This window comes from Pelobates fuscus, chromosome 3, assembly GCF_036172605.1.
Source record: "Pelobates fuscus isolate aPelFus1 chromosome 3, aPelFus1.pri, whole genome shotgun sequence".
Taxonomy (NCBI): Eukaryota; Metazoa; Chordata; class Amphibia; order Anura; family Pelobatidae; genus Pelobates; species Pelobates fuscus.
In genome coordinates, this window is record NC_086319.1 from 27,967,948 (window position 1) to 27,985,967 (window position 18,020).

Genomic DNA, 18,020 nt, shown 5'->3' on the forward strand with positions numbered 1-18,020 from the left:
GAACATAAAACACAAAATAAACATAGCTTAATATATACAATAAGTACATAAATATTAGTTTGGTGAGAGCCATATGTTCTTTATTTTTAGTGGCAAAAGATTTGTCTCATAATAATTATCCCTAATAAAATATCTTCCTGCTCTAAATTATATGTTTTAGAAAATAAAATTGTTGCCTTGCTAAACTGCCATCTAAAGTTTGTAAACAATAATGTGTTTTTTGTTAGTTTTTTTTCTAGAGAAAACATATTTTTAAATATAAATATCTATAATTTGTTCAGTTGTATATCCAAGCCATTTCAAAATATGGACAGAGAAGAGAACTTAGTTCAACACAGGTGAGCAATTCTGCAGCATTTACAAAAAAGTCCAATGATAACTAGTAATTTTAGTACCTTTAAAACAGTTAGCATGTTTGAAAAATAAAAACATACATTATAACAAATGGATGAAGACACTGTCACTGAGCAATAAGGGTGACATGTCCACTTTGAGGGTCATCATCTCACATATTATTTGGAAAATATTTTTTTTCCTAAATGGTGACAATTATTTGCCATTTCAAAGAGTAGTTTTCTTAATAGTCATTTGTCGCACACCCATTACCATTCCCAGATTCTTCAAATAAATGGAAAATGTTTGTGTGTTCTAACGGTGTAAAATATATATCTCATATGACCTTTTGCGCTCTGCGTTTATCTGCTCGCTGATTCTGATGGTAAATCCGACTAAAATTGGAAACGATAACAGGAACTGGCAAGGCGATGACCAGCACGCCGCTCAGGGAACATATCGATCCAAAAATCTTCCCAGCTATCGTCTTTGGAACCATGTCACCATACCTGTAGAAAGAATTGGTAGATGTAATCCATTCATATATGACATTTGAATTAATATTGTTTAAAAAACAAAATCAAATAAATTGCATTGTAAAGGAAGCGATTCCATGGAGTGAGATCATTTTTCTTTGTTTTATAATTATAACACAATATCAGTTTAATAAACAAAGGTGTTTATTTGCTACAATTTTAATCTTGGCAGAGAAGAAATAGAAAAATAAGTAATAAAAAACAGTGAAATAAAATCTATATGCATTATATTTTTTTAATTATGCAGCTAACTGCAACTTCAGCTTTGATAGATTTATTAAAACAATTTAAAAAACCCATGTATAACAATCACTAATTAAAGTGTACAATAGCTACTGGTGTAAATATAGACATGATAATATTTTTCGCCAACAGTAATTTAAAAAAAAAAAATTAAAGGGTTGTTTATTCTGTTAATAAATTAAGTGTGAGGTCAGTGCACATTGCACACTGACAATAGACGTGAACATCTTCCACTTGCTAGCAGAGCTCCTGCAGGGTGAAGCTGGCTCTCTACTCCATCTTGCCCGCAATGCGCTCCGTCCCACCTTTCTCTGTTCCACATTGGTTTAAAAATTAAAAAACACTCCCTGGCTTTTCTCACCTCCCTCCAGGTCCCTACGCTTGCTGGCATGGAGCACTCGCACACGCTCTGAGCTGGTGATATGGTCCAATTGCAGACCTGTGATTGGATCTCGGCATAGCTCCAGTGACATCAGAGGGGGTGTGGAAAAGCAGCATTGGGTGCTTCGCCCGACACTGGATTCCAGGTAAGTAATATCTTTTTTTTTTTTACAGGTTTTACGGAAAATTTAGGGTTCTAGTAACACTTTAGGCTTTCCTTTTAAACTCATTCTTCTGAAGCAATATCCTTTTTATCTCATGGTATTTTATCTTTGGTGAATTTTATAAAAACATGGCAATTGTGTATGTACATATGAATACACTTGTTATTAGTTTCATGACATGACATTCTAAAACTAATCCCTTCTTCGATCTCCTAATCAGTAAGTGCCCTCATTAACATCTTGTCCTTCTTAACATTTGCACTAGTTAGTCTCTAATTTGTTCTTATATCTCCTTTGTAAAATTGTTAAAGTGGAACTCTTGATTCTCTGAAATTTACACCAGTGACTAATACATCAAAAGTCTTAATAATCATGTTACACCCACTAAGTGCAATTTTTAAGACTCTACAAATAACCTTTTCATGAAATGGTCATTTTCCTTTTAAATTTATATTAAAGATTTCACAAATTACATCATATCCCAGTGTAGACAAGGCAAAGTCAGGGCAAATATTGCAAATCAATATTGAGAAATAATCATGACATGAAAGAGCTTATAATAATGAATGACAGGGAGCTAAGATGGAGCCACCCTGTTGCAGGCCAACGAGGTGTGGATTTCTACATTTGTTTTTTTGTTTTTAATATAAGAAAATATAGGAAGTGGCATTTCCCCTTTAAGCTCCTCTGAGTGCATTGCCAAAATATATGTTAATGCTAATAATAAAAATATGAGCATGACTTCCTTGTGCTACAGAACTTTAAAAACCTTCTGACATTAAATGGACGGAAACAAATATAATACTTCTGAAATCGTGGGGTAATTGCTTCTTCATCCAAGGAGAGATATGACTGCCATTTTGGGATCAGTAAGGATTTCCCCCCCTAATTTGTTTCAAAATTGGAAGCACTTCAAATTGTATTTTTTGCCTTCTTTTTGATCAACAGCAAAACAGATGTGAGAAAGGCTGTACTTGATAGACTCAAGTCTCTTTTCAGCTATGTAACTATGTAACTAAATTGTATTAATGCTATTCAACATGCCTCGACAGGAAAAAGATGTTAACAATACTACAAGATATGGATTCAAAAAGATATTGAATTGATACTGCGGTTTATGCTCCATCAGTTAGAACACAATTAAAATATTTGATTTCCAAAAAAAATATCTCTCATATGAAATGTATATAGGACATACGGTGAGGAAATAAAATGGCCACCAGATGGCATAAGGCACCCTTAAAAGAAAACTCATGGCTACTGTTAATTGCTTTAAAAACCTTTTGTTTATGTTATTATGTAGTCACAAAATTAAACATGTCAGTTTTAAAGTTAATATCTTTTACTTGTGTCTTTAAATTGTAAGTCAGCGTGACAGAACCCAAGTTGTGCGTAGACAATTGTGGCACTATTATTTGCAGCTGTTCAAATTATTATTATTATTTTGTGTGTGTTTGTGTTATTCCTCAGGGATATTTTTCTTCTGTAAAAAGATTACACAAATGATAATGTTTGCTCAATTCCCTTATCTCTCCAAACAGATTGATCGCAATAATTAATGAAGCGTACTCCAGAGCTGGAGAAATTAGTTTATTTTGTAGTCAAGACAGATCCTAGATTTAAATGTGTTTGAAATCATTCTCCCTTAAATAATATTAAAGAATATTCATAAAACAGGTAACAAGTAGGCCAAAGGTCCCCATACAGGTTATCTCCACAGTGGTGGGACTCCTAATTTGAGAAGGCTAATGATGCTAAGTTGAGATACACAGGAAATGGTAGAAAGGTAAGTAGTTTAATAAAAACACAAGTTTGTTTTAAGTGTTCAGATGTGGACAATAGTGCCAAGTAACCCATACACATTGGAAACAAAAGAGTAGAAACAACCGCCAGAAAGAGCTGTATTTTAAAACATCATTTAGTATAAAATAATTAGTATAAGGCACAACCTGCATTTATGGCAAGGGCTGTAAACATTGCTCATCCACTCAGGTCCAGCTGCCTATTAAGCCTTCCTAAGAGCCTGCAGGGGATGCTAGGGAGCCTACATGTTAATCGTCATACTGAATGTTTATGTGTATGGGAAGACCTGTAAGCTTTCTTTAAACACCCAGGTCATAGTGCCACATCAGTCACGCCATATACTAGTGTAGGAGGAATGTTAGGAGTATTTAGTTACATAGTTATATAGATTGAAAAAATACTTGTGTTCATGAAGTTCAGATTTTCTATTTAAACCTACAAAGTTCAACTTAATTGTTCACAGCATTATTGAAACCCTTCCATCGACTTCCTAAAAATCGTCTACCCAGAATTTTAATTTTTTTTTGTTATTTAGCCCATACATTTAACAAATATATTTTCCGAGGCCTAAAGAAAACCCAGTATTAACGACATAAACACTGGTATATTTACCTAGGTTTTTGAGGGTCTCCATTTTTGCTCTCAGTCAATAATTAATTTCTACCCCTTGCCGTTTCCTGAACTGGACTGCGATCTCAATTACTATTTATTTTAAAAATGATATATAGAAAGAACACAGAGTATTGCAGGAATATAGGTTAACCCAAGTTATAGGGGATTTTTTAATTTATTTTTCAAAAATACAATTTCTAGAAAAGTGATTGTCCCCCTTTTAAGTTGTTGTAATAATAAATCCATTAAAGTTACAATCTAGTGGTCACCAAGAAAGCAAAGCCTACAGACCCACAAATGACGTGTATATAAATAGCATACTAAACATAAACAGCAAAGCACGTATAAAGCACTGCACATGGGGAAATGTCATTTGAAAATCTAATTGAGCACATGTCTCCTTTGAGAATAAAGAACCAAGATGGAAACATTTTATGTTCTTCTTAAAAAAAACACTCAGCAGAATAAGCACATTTGTAAAAATATCTGCCTTCTAGTCATATGGACTAACAAGCCATTGATGAGATAGGACATGTAGGCTCATTATTACACTGATGTTATTTTTAGATATTCATTATTTTACTTCGGAAAGCAAATGGAATCATATTGGTTTATCCCGTGTCATATTAAAACAGCTTATATTTCTCTAACATTGCTAACAAATGGATATTGCCATAGGATATGTGGAATAATCATTATAAGTGAGAACATTTATTGCAATTACATTAATTTGCAAGCTGCTTAAATCTTTCACAGAATGATGTCATTTGAGGAGATATAAGTTTGCAGCTCACAATGGCATATCGAACACATTATTTCTTGACCAGAAAATCCCCTGATTGAAAAACATTTTTTTTTATCTGTGCAATGCTCCTTTTAGTAAATATGATGATGAGCCAAAATCATCACTACTTAGGATCCCGCGCTGTAGTCCGAAACATGCAGTTAGTACACAATTTACTGTTCCGACCTTTCTTTGCTGACCTGACCTTTCTCTAGTCATTATCCGGAATCACATCATCTATTTGTCTACTTTGCATACTAAACCGAATCATTCGTCCTCCCTGGCTGCAATGTCAGATCAATACAGGTCACTGAACATTCTAATTCATAGTACATGTAGGTCAATACAGATCAAGGCAAATCTATGAAGTTAAAGAGTCCACTATTACATCATTAACTGGAATTTATCACACATGCTAATTTATATTAATTATATGATGGATATGATAGTGCTGTGTACGGACCTGCTAGCAGAGATGCTAAGTTGTCTCCCTGGTATCAGACAATGACTGGTTGGGCTGTCATCAGTGAGTGGTAGCCAATACTTTATTACAGGTGCCAGCAGAATGTATCTGTGTAAGATTGTGTATGTGTATGGCAGTGTGTATTTATGTATTTGTGTGTAGCTCTTTGTAGCAGTGTGTGTATGTGTGTCTTTGTAAATGGGTATTTGTGTGTATATGTGTATGGTAGTGTGTAGCTGTTTGTGTATGTGTGTGTATGTGTGTGCCATTGTGTAGCTGTTTGTGTATGTTTATCTGGCAGTGAGTATCTTTCTTTCTATGTGACATGACAGTGTGTATTGGTATGTGGCGTGTGTATCATGAGATTGTCTAGGAATGTATATGTGTGTGTCTTTCTGTGTATAGGTATGTGTGCTCACATCTATGTCTTCTAGTGTGCAGTGGGGAATCCCAGAGCCCCAAGAGTTCTCATGGCAGTCTTATCTATTTGGGTTTCCAATAGTGAGATCATCAATACATAGCTTAAAATACAGCACTATCTTAAAGGGGCACTCTAAGCTCCATAGCTACTATAGCATGTTGCAGTGATGTAGTGTCAAAAGCCACATGGCAATGTTCGACTATTGAGAGTGAAACAATATTTCAATATTGCTATCCTGGTCCCCCATCACCTCTGATCTGGCCATGACCCATCTAACGTGGATATTTTTACATCTGTATTAGCAATATTTATTTTCTCCATCTTTGGACAGAATTGAGAGTGATAGCGGACATTCATCAGTTAATAAATGATGCCCAATGTTGTTTGCATTGGAATTAAAGACATAAATTATAAAATAAGATCAAAATCTAGAGTTTGGGTGTTTAGTCTCTTTGGTTGTTTGACTGCATGTTATAAGCAAGTTATAAGAGCTTCCAAATCACACACAGAAGAGAAAATAGCACAGTCAGTAAAAAAGGGGGACAAAACTTTTTTTAGATACATAAATGAGAAAAGAAAAGTAAAACAAGGATTAGTTAGATTAAAAACAAAAGAAGGAAGGTATGTAGAAGGATAAAGGTCTAGCTGACTGCCTCAATGAATATTTTTGTTCGGTATTTACAGATGAAAATGAAGGAGAGGAACCTCAGTTAAGAAAAAGGATAAATGAGTTATTTATTACACTTGAGTTTACAGAGGAAGAGGTTCTATTTCAACTGTCAAAAGTAAAGACAAATAAGTCAATGGGACCTGATGGAATACACCCAAAGCTATTAAAAGAGCTTAGTGGTGTACTAGCAAAACCATTAACAGATTTATTTAACCAATCATTGATAACAGGAGTAGTCCCAGAAGATTGGAAGTTGGCGAATGTTGTGCCCATTCACAAGAAAGGTAATAGGGAGGAGTCGGGCAACTATAGGCCAGTAAGCCTTACTTCTAATGAAAGTATTTAGAAAATTGGGCAGACTAGTTGGGCCGAATGGTTCTTATCTGCCGTCACATTCTATGTTTCTATGTTTCTATGCATCATCCATAATTCTATGCAGGTCTGATGATCATTATTAGTATTTATACAGCTCTAAAATATTTTGCAGCTCCTTACGATTATAGAAAGAATATATTTAGAGGAGAAGAAGAACCTGCCCAAATGAGCTTACAATACGCAGAGCATGATTAAGGCTCTACTCAGCCGAAACGTTGCACTTTGCACTTTATAGGGTGGCGTACCGTACCTTCTTGATCCTGGAGTCACCCTCAATGCATCCATGTTGCTCTTTGCAAACACAGGTACAGATATATGCACACACTTATATATACACACCGATACACAATCTGATAGACACACAGACATACAAACATTCATGTGTGCACATACACACACACACACAGATATTCCAGACACACACACTGATAAAACTGCCAGAAAGACAAACACAGATATCCACTGTCACCACACAGACTTACAGAGTCAGGCACACAATGTGAGCAAAATATATACCTACTCACACAGACACCAGAGTACACTGTCAGACACACACACACACACACACACACACATACATGCTGGCAGACAGACACACTGACACACACGCGCACAGAAATACACACACATTCTGGGGGTGTAGAGATGGTAGCGTGACAGAAGCCATCAGTTTTACTTTTTTATTGATATATTTAAATTACGCAAATGTTAATGTGATTTTTTTTTTATATCCTTAAAATGTAAAAAGCCTTTGGCAAGAAACAGAGAAATATTTAATAGAAATTTGTCTTGAACTTTTAAAGCATACATAAAACAGGGCATAAAGGTGACATTAACTAGAGGGCAAATGCAATAGTCACTTAGGTACGATAAAACGATTATAAGGTTCTTTGCTGTGTGTATAGAAAATATACAGTAGAGAAGTGCTTAACCCATGGGTGAGAACCCAAAACTGGATTCCCACACTGTTTCCAGTGGATCACCATGGAATGAAAGATGTCAGCCCCAGACAGCTGCCAACAATACATTATTCACTGTATCAGCACTGCCCACAATAAATCACTTACTGTATCAGCACTGCCCACAATAAACTACTTACTGTATCAGCACTGCCCACAATAAATCATTCACTGTATCAGCACTGCCCACAATAAATCACTTACTGTATCAGCACTGCCCACAATAAATCACTTACTGTATCAGCACTGCTCACAATAAACTGCTCACTGTATCAGCACTGCCCACAATAAATCACTCGCTGTGCCAGCACGGCCACAATAAACTACTTACTGTATCAGCACTGCCCACAATAAATCATTCACTGTAATAGCACTGCCCACACTAAACTGCTCACTGTATCAGCACTGCCCACTATAAATCACTTACTGTATCAGCACTGCCCACAATACATTGCTCACTGTATCAGCACTGCCCACAATAAATCATTCACTGTAATAGCACTGCCCACAATAAACTGCTCACTGTATCCGCATTGCCCACTATAAATCACTTACTGTATCAGCACTGCCCACAATACATTGCTCACTGTATCAGCACTGCCCACAATGAACCATTTACTGTATCAGCATTTCTTTCCTGAATGCAGTTGAGACACATTTGCAACTGGGAAGAGTGTAAAGAAGGTTTTTTTTTTTAAAATCTGTTTCACAACTAAATTGTGTTCCACAGCTATTACATTTACAGCTACATTATTTTGCATCTCTGTGAAATAGTGTTTCAGAATTTCTATTTGTACCAAACTGATTGTTACACAATAAATACACATTTATTAACCTAGAAAAATAAAACCTGCTCTCTTATAATCATATTTGATAGGTTATTTTTTTTTATTTATTTTTTAGTAAAATCATTCTCGAATATCATTTGCAAAGATGATTTACATATTGTCTACAAAACAGTGGTTTTATCATAAATAAAAAATAGTGCCATTGGGTGATTTGTTGGCACTTGGGGGTAGTTGCTGTGTTTACACCTTTGTATGAGTATTAATAGCGCCAATCCACCCACAGATATTTTCGTAAAAAATATCACTTGTAGTTTATCATAAATAACTGCACTACATGCAGAACGGTGCTAATGATCAGTGCCTCCTACACCAAAGGATAAAAAAAAAACCAGGATGGAATGAAATGGTCCCCCATGTTTAGCTATTCGTGGCCTTTTTTCACATTTCACCTTACGGACCTCGAACAACCAGCTCATATTATGTTACTTTGGCTTTAAGCCTTAATACATTAAAGCAGAAATACCTTGCTTTGAGACAGATCACGGTTACTTCTACTCTTGATATATAACTCATGGGTTAATTTTTTAATAAACCCAACAGGTCTTGTTGACTTGCCGACAGTATTTTTTCCATGCACACAGCGATTAAAAAAAACAACTGTTTTTAGTGGATTCATATTAATGACAAAAACAAATAGATTTTCACATAAGTTATGTTTTGTCAAAGCCAACGGGAAACTGTGAAGAGAGAACTTGTCAACAAGGCCATTGTCAGGACAGATGGCTCCCAACGCAATGAGCCTCTCTAGCAAGCTATCCCCTACCTGTTTCAACATTCTAATCCTAATTTGTTACATACACAACAAAACAAAGCACACAGTTGCTTCAACTACTTCGAGGTCTGTGCCAAAAAGAAGAAAAACTGAATTTGCATTTTTATTATTAGAAATAATAAATATTATATTTATGAAGTTGCAACACATATTACAACACTTTAAAATAGGTAAATAAAAAAACAAATACATTTAGGCTTATTAATACAAGAAGTGGTGAAGAAGTCCTCCGTGGTCTCACATTCTAAAAGGAAGTGAAGATGAAGTATGGTTGCTAAACTTGTGCATTCAGTTTCAATCGTATTGAGATTGATTCAAATTTTGAGCGATTGTAGGTTCTTCCAAATTCTGTAACCCTCAAATGCTATAAGGATTACATCATGAAAACAAGTGAGACGGGCGATGGATTAACAGTTTTATGATTCGGAAGCTCTACCTGTATCACCCAAAAAAGAGATGTGTGGTGGGAAAATATGATGATTTAAGTCTAGTGGAGAGCCACTAAATGTTGATTTTATTCTCAGAGCAAGTAAGAAGTGACCAACGGAGAATAAAAAAGGAGGAACAGCCAAAAATGGTTTTATATACAGTAACTTTGCTCTACTCAGATCCCTTTATTATTTGCCACTCAATAATTTAAATAAACATTTTTGTGTAACTTTTTTGTGCCACCACACTAAAGTATCAGACTCTAGCAAATTTCTACTTATCCCTCATAATGAAGATACTGATGTAGAAACAAATAATTATTACTTAAAGTACAGCTCATTTACATATTCCCATAGAACTATATTTAAAATAAACATATTCAGAGGCGTGCTTATTTTTCTTTATTCTTCATAAGAAAAATAAATAAATTACTAAATGAAAAAGTTGAACATAATATGTGAAAATCCCATAATCCACACATGCTGCATTTAAATCAGCTAATGTTGCATGTGCAGCAGAGGACATTAAGGAGTATAAAAAGGCAGCATAATGAAATAGTTATGATGCCCATAGCACATGAGAACCGTTCTACAGTTATTGGTCTAACTGTTTTCAACTAGTTTCACCAAAATTGGAGATGACTTTGCGAGGCATTTGGTGAACCTCTAACATGAGGCCCCCACTAACACTATAAGTGAAAAATAAATAGGGGTTGCCTTGTGTGTGTATAAGAAGCTGTAGATATATTGAATGGCGGGCTTGCGCAGCTAGTCTCTGTATTCATCGTTCAGAGGCTTGCATTGTTGCGGCTCCCCATGCCTCTGCGTTGTGAGCTCTCTGACTGTAGTTACGAAATAATTTGCAATAAACAAATTTAATTTGCAATTATGCTAATCGTTTATACGCGAATGCGGGGTATGGTTGTATAGCCTGACAGTCGTGCATACATAAGTGCTGGTGTTAAGGGGTTATTGGAAACAAAAATGAAAATTTTGGTTGGGCTTTTAAAAAAGCAGTTAGCAAATAATAAAATTACAGATAAGAAAACAATGTCATAGATATTTTCCCCACTTATTGTATAATCCTTCACATCAAGCATGTCAAACTCGCGGCCCACAAGGACCATCTTTGCAGCCCGGCGAGTCGCGAGTCGCGAGTGCACGCTCAGTGTTATAGCAGAGTAGGCACCTGCTTTCCCCATATTGCCGGTGCCTACTCTGCTTTCATTTACCCAGCCAGGGAGGAGGACCGCGAGGGAGCTCAGTGGTCCAGCTCCTCACTGCTCCCTTGCGCGCGCCGATTGAAGTGAAGCCGGGCGCCGGAATATAACGTCATATTCCTGCACCCGGCATCACTAAACCGCGCGCGGGAGCAGTGAGGAGCTGGAAGGACCCCAGGGAGATGCCCCCATCGGCTCCATAAGGTAAGGAGCAATATTGAAAAGTATGTGTGAGTGTGTGTGTCTGTCTGTCAGTGAGTATGTGTGTCTGTGTCAGTGTGTGTGTCTGTCAGCGAGTATTAGTGTGTGTGTCTGTATGTGTGTCTGTCTGTCAGTGAGTATGTGTGTGTGTCAGTGTGTCTGTCTGTCAGTGTGTGTGTGTCTGTCTGTCAGTGAGTATGTGTGTGTGTCTGTCAGTGAGTATGTGTGTGCGTGTGTGCGGCCCACATAAACTTAAACCTTGTTTATGTGGCCCGTGCCACACTTTGAGTTTCACATGCTTGCTTTACATCCTTTATCATATATGTGTTTCCCCATATATTGCATATGTATGTATATAATATGCATATGTTGCTTGCAACTTTGCCTTTGTATTGCCCATACCATACCACTCTCACATTACAGACATAGACACACACACTAATACATGTACACATATACACACTAATACACAAATACATATACACACTAATACATGCACATGCATACACACACAAACACACTAATAGAAAGATACACAAATATTGAACAATACAGATGTAACGGAGCTCCCTGTACCCTGACTGGTTACCTCCGCCAAAGAACCACTTCCTAGCTGGAACAGGGAACAAACCGCAGCACTTCTGCCCACAGTCGCCGTGGCTTGACTGGGACCCTGGAACCACTCCTTTGTGGAGCCGAATGGGGAATTCGCTCTAGACACCCCCAGGCACTGGACGACACTCAGTCCTGGGAGCTCTAGTCTTTACAAGGACTTTCCCCGTTGAATCCCCTGCAAGCTGGAACAGCAGACACGTGAGTAAATCTTCTTTCCCTCCGATAACAGGACGACACACAGTTTTGGAGTGCAAGCTGGAATAGATTTAAATGGTGCCACACTGGCCTTTTATGACAATCCCCATGCAAGAGGTATGCCCACATGGACCTTGTTGGGGACTCCAACACAGTGACACAGACCAATAAGAACAGTGATTAAATGCACGACGCTCCCATAATTAACATACAATCTCTCCTCACTGCCTGGGAGATAATTGAGTTAGATACGTTATTAATCCAATTATCTCCAGGCAGAAAAAACACATTTTACAAAAACCCCAAAAGTACTCCCAAAACACGTGATATACCCACAATTAGTACATCAACTGATAGCCCTGATCCGGGTGACCACCATATCCCAAAATCACCCAGATCAGTTCAGGGGTTCATGAATTTCCTGGAAGTCTTATTCTGACCGACCGCACGCATGGTTTCATGCCCAAAACAGTTCCAGAGAATCAGGCTGTGCAGCCGGTCTACTTCACGGATTCAAAGTACAGTTTGAAATACCGAGCGTAGCTGCTCGTGGATAAAGTCAGTTTGACTCCCGTTCGATAGCCGAACCTCCATAGATGGTAAGAGTTTAGTGGTGTTCGCTCCGTCGCGTGTCCGATTTGAGTTCCATGAACTCGACAACCAAACACTGCTCATTGTACTCACGGCTTAAGATGGCTGCCGCCAGGTGGTCGAATGGCACTTCGGATGGCTTCGGGAGTTCGAAGTGCCGCTTTGAAAGTTCTAAGTGTTCCTGTTGTAAGTCCAAAAGGGCCCAAGCAGTGGTTTTAACCAAGGTTGATCACAGGGGCCATAGTCACAGGGTAGGAGGCTAGCAAACAGGCCCCTCCAAGAACTTGTGGCAAACTCATTTGAAAAGGGGAGTTTGTCACAACAGACATACAGTTACAGTGTGTATTTATTTGGCTGCATGTATATCTGAGTGTGTCTGTCATTGTCTACCTGTGTATGTGCCTGAGAGTGTGTAACTAACAGTGAGTATCCTTGTATGTGAATGCATGTTTCTGTGAGCATGTGTATGTTTATGTATGGGGTAGCTGCTTGGGGTGTTTTGTATATCTAGGGGGCTGTCTGTGGCCTCTGTGCATTTTGTTTATGGCAAAGCTATGTTTTATGACTTTGTGTGTATCATGATTGCCTTCAGGGGTGACTGTGACAGGGTGAGTAAAGGGTTAAATGAGACCGGGTTGGGAGGGAGTGTGACAGAATGAGGGAGGGCAAGGTAACATGGTTGGAGGAGGGAGTGTTACAGGATGAGGGGAGGCAAGTGTGCCAGGGTTAAATTGTTGATGTGACAGGGTGAATGTGGCATGGTTGGTGAGGTAAGTATTACAGGGTTGGAGTGAATGTGGCATTATTGGGGGAGTGAATGTGATAGGGCAACGGGAGGTGAATGTGACAGGATTAAGGGGGTTAACTGACATGGTGAGTGTGGCAGAGTGAGGGGGGTGAGTGTGACAAGATTAGAAGTGATAATGTGATAGGGTATATGTGGCAGGGTTTGGGGTAAGTGTGGCACTGTTGGAGGAGGAGATGTGGAGGAGGAGCTATCACATTAACCACCCTAATCCTGTTAAACTCACAGTGTAACAAGATTGTAACAAGATTAGGGGGGTTAATGTAATAGGGTGAATGTAGCAGAGCAAAGGAGGTGAGTGCGGTTTGGTTGGAGAAAGTGAGTGTGACGGGATCAGGAGGGGTTAATGTGAGCTGTTTGAATCTCTCAAGGTCCTTCGCCTTCATGTCTAAAACCAAGCTTTAGCATATGTATAATTTGTATTTGTAAAACTCAGTTTTTAAGGAAAACAGCAAATTTAACTGTCCATTTCGAATGTTTACAAAAATGTGTAAGTAGTGTTTAAAGGAACACCGCAACTTACTGCAGCACACTGTAGTGGTTATGGTACCAGGTCATGCTGCCTTTTCAGTGTCAAACCATTTTAGACTGGTGCAAAAGCACCACTAAGAAATGCATGTTCTGGATTTACACCTCAATTACTTTTTTTTTTAAACCATTTTAGAATGGTTTGACTTTTTAACTGGGGTCTCCTAGGCTCCGCTTCCTACCTCACTGCAGCCTCCAAGAGAGCCAAGAGCTTCTGCTTTTGTTAGCTCCCCTGATCTAAGCTCTGCAGGTCAAGATCGTTGATAGAGTCAGTTGTATTTCTCTTAGTCAATGAGCTAAGGAATGCGCTGATGGGCTTAACTCTGGAGGAAAGCTTCCAGTTTTCCTGGAAGCGTCAGAGAGAGGCTTGGTGGACCTTAAGTAAGAAGTCAAAATGCATGATATTGGTTTGACTACTTACATTGGGGGCACCAGGGCACCCGTGGAACAATAAACCAGTAGAGTGCACTGTAGTAGTTATGGTGCTTAGATTGCTTCTTTAAGTTCCCCATTGTTTGATACGTAAATGTATGTCACATAACAATCCAAGTTATCAAGAGATGGTGGAAACACCTGTTGTCAACTTTTCAGGTCTTAACTGTGCTGATCCTCAATATTCCTATTGCCTAATTATATGATTACCCAGTTATTTTTAAGTTAATCCATATAAAGGCCCCTAGATTAGGTATACATTCAAAATATAAATCCTCATTAAATAAGATTTACCCTGCAAAACGTGGTTAATTGTTGTATATACTATTTAAAAATAGGAATTCCGTATACTGCAAATTTACCATTAATGTGTTAAGGGAAAAAAAAACTTCTGATTTTCAGCAGTGCAGCATTTATTAAATTATTATTGGTTTCCTATTAAATGTATCGCTGATTATATTGTTTCCTCAGTTACATCAGATGGTGATTTCTCTTTAAAATTGATTCTCAGTGAATTTGGTGAATAACAGCTATTCCCAAGCTGCATAAATATTGAATAAAAAAAACCCCCAAATACCTCCATTAACATCTTAAGGACACAACTTCGGAAATAAAAGGGAATCATGACGGAATATTTCCGTCATGTGTGCTTAAGGGGTTAATTAGAAGACAATGAAATATTGAGCACGGAAAAGAATGAACAAAACAGATTTGTATTAAAGCAATGTTTAATACAGTAAAACAAAGTTAAGAAGGGATGATAGAATATTATTCAACCATAATTAAAGAGGATTACTGCTCCTTTGAGTTTTGTAATTACAAATCCAAAGCTAAAGAATCCACCTGTTCTCTTAAAAAGCAAACCAAGCAAGGAAACATTTGGAAGGCTTGGAACATGGCTCCTTAAGGAGTTGGGAGAGGTCGAAGATGAATAAATAACATTGATGCAAGGAATTGATTGATCATTGTAACTTGAAATAAGCAATCCTGGAAGATGCTGTATCAGGTTTATTGCTAAAGCCAACTAAGCAAGCATGAGAAGTTAAAGTATTACTGAACCAGGTAATGAATGAAAGTTCACTTAATCAATAAGAGCTCTTAAGAGACAACCGCATTCTGGCTTTTAAGTTATTGTGAGAGAATCCTTTATTTCAGCCACACCAAGATGGAGCTGAACAGAGATGATGGTAGTCCACTAACAGATAAAGGAATGCGGGAGGCAGCGCTTTCAAACAAAGTCCTCAGTTCCAGTTCCCAGTGGAATAGTATGTAAAATAAGAGGACAAAAACACGAATATAGTGTAGTATTTAGGATGTAGTGATGATAAAATAAGAAATTGCACATACAATTTTCTGGAGCTTAAAATCAGCTCCAGATATATGCACCTGGAGGGTATAATCCACGTCTACGGACATGCTTATGGTCCTGTGTTGAAAGATGTCCTTAGGCCAGTAGTCAGAGTTTGGTGGTCAGCAGTAATAGGGGTGTTCCCATTAAGTGTGTCATATTGGGCCATATTGTGTCATATTGTGCTTCAGTGCAAATGAAGAGCTAAAAACAGGAGATAGTGCTCTATGTGATGCTAAAAATAATAAAGGAGGTATACTCACAAAGGAAGAGCAAAATAGATATTGCTCAATCCTAAACAGCATAGGTGGTATTTTCCCCACCAAAGAATATGAAGAGCAGGATACTCCAAAAAAATCCTAAGGGATACAAACAGGAAGGTACAAAATACTCGGACAAACTAGTTTTATTATAAAACATAATAATAAAACCAATATAAAACATAAAACACTAGTAACACATTAACACATTTTACCCACAAACAGGCTTTTTCCAATGTGTTTGTCACGGCTCCCAGCTCTTTTGCTTAGTTTATGTGCAGCCACGCTGACAGAGATATTTCAAACTTACCTTGGTCGCGGCAGGCAGCTGCCCGATCTCCCTCCGTTCCGGTCCCGAGCGTGTGCGGCGTTCTTAAGAACTTCGGCCACATCAAAGATGGCGCCAACGTGTGTGCGACGTCACGTCATAGATGCACACGCACGTTTTAGGGTCAGAGGTCAGAGACAGCCAATTACAGCCTAAAGGGGATTATTTAAACCCAAATTACCTTTTTGTCAGTGCCCTGTCGTGGTTTCCACTAGCTGGTTATCCGAGAGTGTGTTTCGGATCGTGTTTTATTCTGGTATTTGACTTTGGCTTTGTTTCGACTTCCCTGATTTCTGGTATCCTTGACTTCTGAATGTCAGAGGAGACCTGTCTGTATGTCTGTAGCTGCTAAAAATACATTTTATGCGCAAGCAAGCAGACGTGAGTACATGCTTAAAACACCTCTTGGTATAAATATTTATTTTATTTAATGGCCACCTATTAATAAACAGTTGTAATTAGCTAACCATTGCAATTATTCCACATTTGTTTAATGGGTTTATTTAAATATAATTATGTTATTTTAATGAGAAATATAACATTTCCAATTTCTCCAGCTTAATATAGAAATGTAGGAATGGCAAAGGCACAAGTTAATTAGAGAAATAAAGACTTATTGTATTGTTAATAAATCTTAATATTATGGAGATGTGACGCAGAAGGAGATTTTTCAGGCAATCTGGATTCTGGAATGGGAGATGAATGGGATTCAATTGCCCAACTTTAGTCATTTGACAAAAAAAATAGATTAAAACAGCTTGACTGCAGCCAAAGTGCAAATTAATTGCAAACATATCCCCTTCATGTACTAATTCAACTGTATTCACGCTCTAATTCTAAATTACTCTAATGATATCACTCAATCGTATTACTCTGTAACACTAAATCTTCTCCCTAAATCCTACTCTTCCCTTGATGTCTATTTTTCTTTGTTACTCTCTTTTTATTGTGATGCAAGCAAAATTCAGGAAAAATGGTGCAACAGTATACAGCACAAAGTACATAAGTCACGGACATGAGCATTAAAAACATATGTATGCATAAAGGTACTATGGCAGCTACGACAGCACCTGGGGGCCCACACACTAAGAAGGCCCACCGGGTGGCCTATGCACTTAGGGCCACCTGGTGGGCATTTGTCAGCAGGGGCCCGGTCGGGGGCTATGGGTCTTTCACAGCGCAACCGGGCCACCTTGTTTACCGGCAGAATTGGAGGAAGTGACAGCCGTGAGTCACTTCCTCCCAGAGAGAGCACCCGCGCGGGAGAGACGAAAGTGGGGGACTGTGAGAGCCAGAGTAGCCTCCCAGCAGCCTCAGCACCCATACTGGACGGCAGGAAAACCAAACTACAAGGTAATAAAGGATGGGTTATGTTTATGAAAATACTTTACAACAATCATTGTAATAGTGGGTGGTAACACGGGCAAATTTAAAACCACTCTAAAAATTGTAATGATGTCTATGTCTCAACCTGTACATTTTGCATGTGTGTGTCAGTATGTCTGTGTGTGTGTCAGTATGTCTGTCTGTGAATGTGTTAGTATGTCTGTCTGTGTGTGTCAGTATGTCTGTCTGTGTGTGTCAGTATGACTGTCAGTGTATGTGACTGTGTGTGTCAGTATATGTGCCTGTGTATCTGTGTGTATCTATATGTTGTCAGTGTGCGTATCTGCGTGTAGTCAGTGTGTATCTGCATGTGTGTATA

At 38.1% G+C, this 18,020-nt stretch overlaps 1 protein-coding gene across 2 annotated transcripts in view; it reads right to left on the minus strand.

The window, feature by feature from the left end:
* The window catches only part of KCND2 (potassium voltage-gated channel subfamily D member 2), a 361,032-nt gene that overhangs the window by 45,117 nt on the left and 297,895 nt on the right, over nucleotides 1-18,020 (minus strand). For both annotated transcript variants that reach the window (XM_063446840.1, XM_063446839.1), the window contains exon 2: nucleotides 680-842. In XM_063446840.1, the coding sequence (XP_063302910.1) occupies nucleotides 680-842 (163 nt within the window). The remainder of the gene's footprint in view (nucleotides 1-679; nucleotides 843-18,020) is intronic.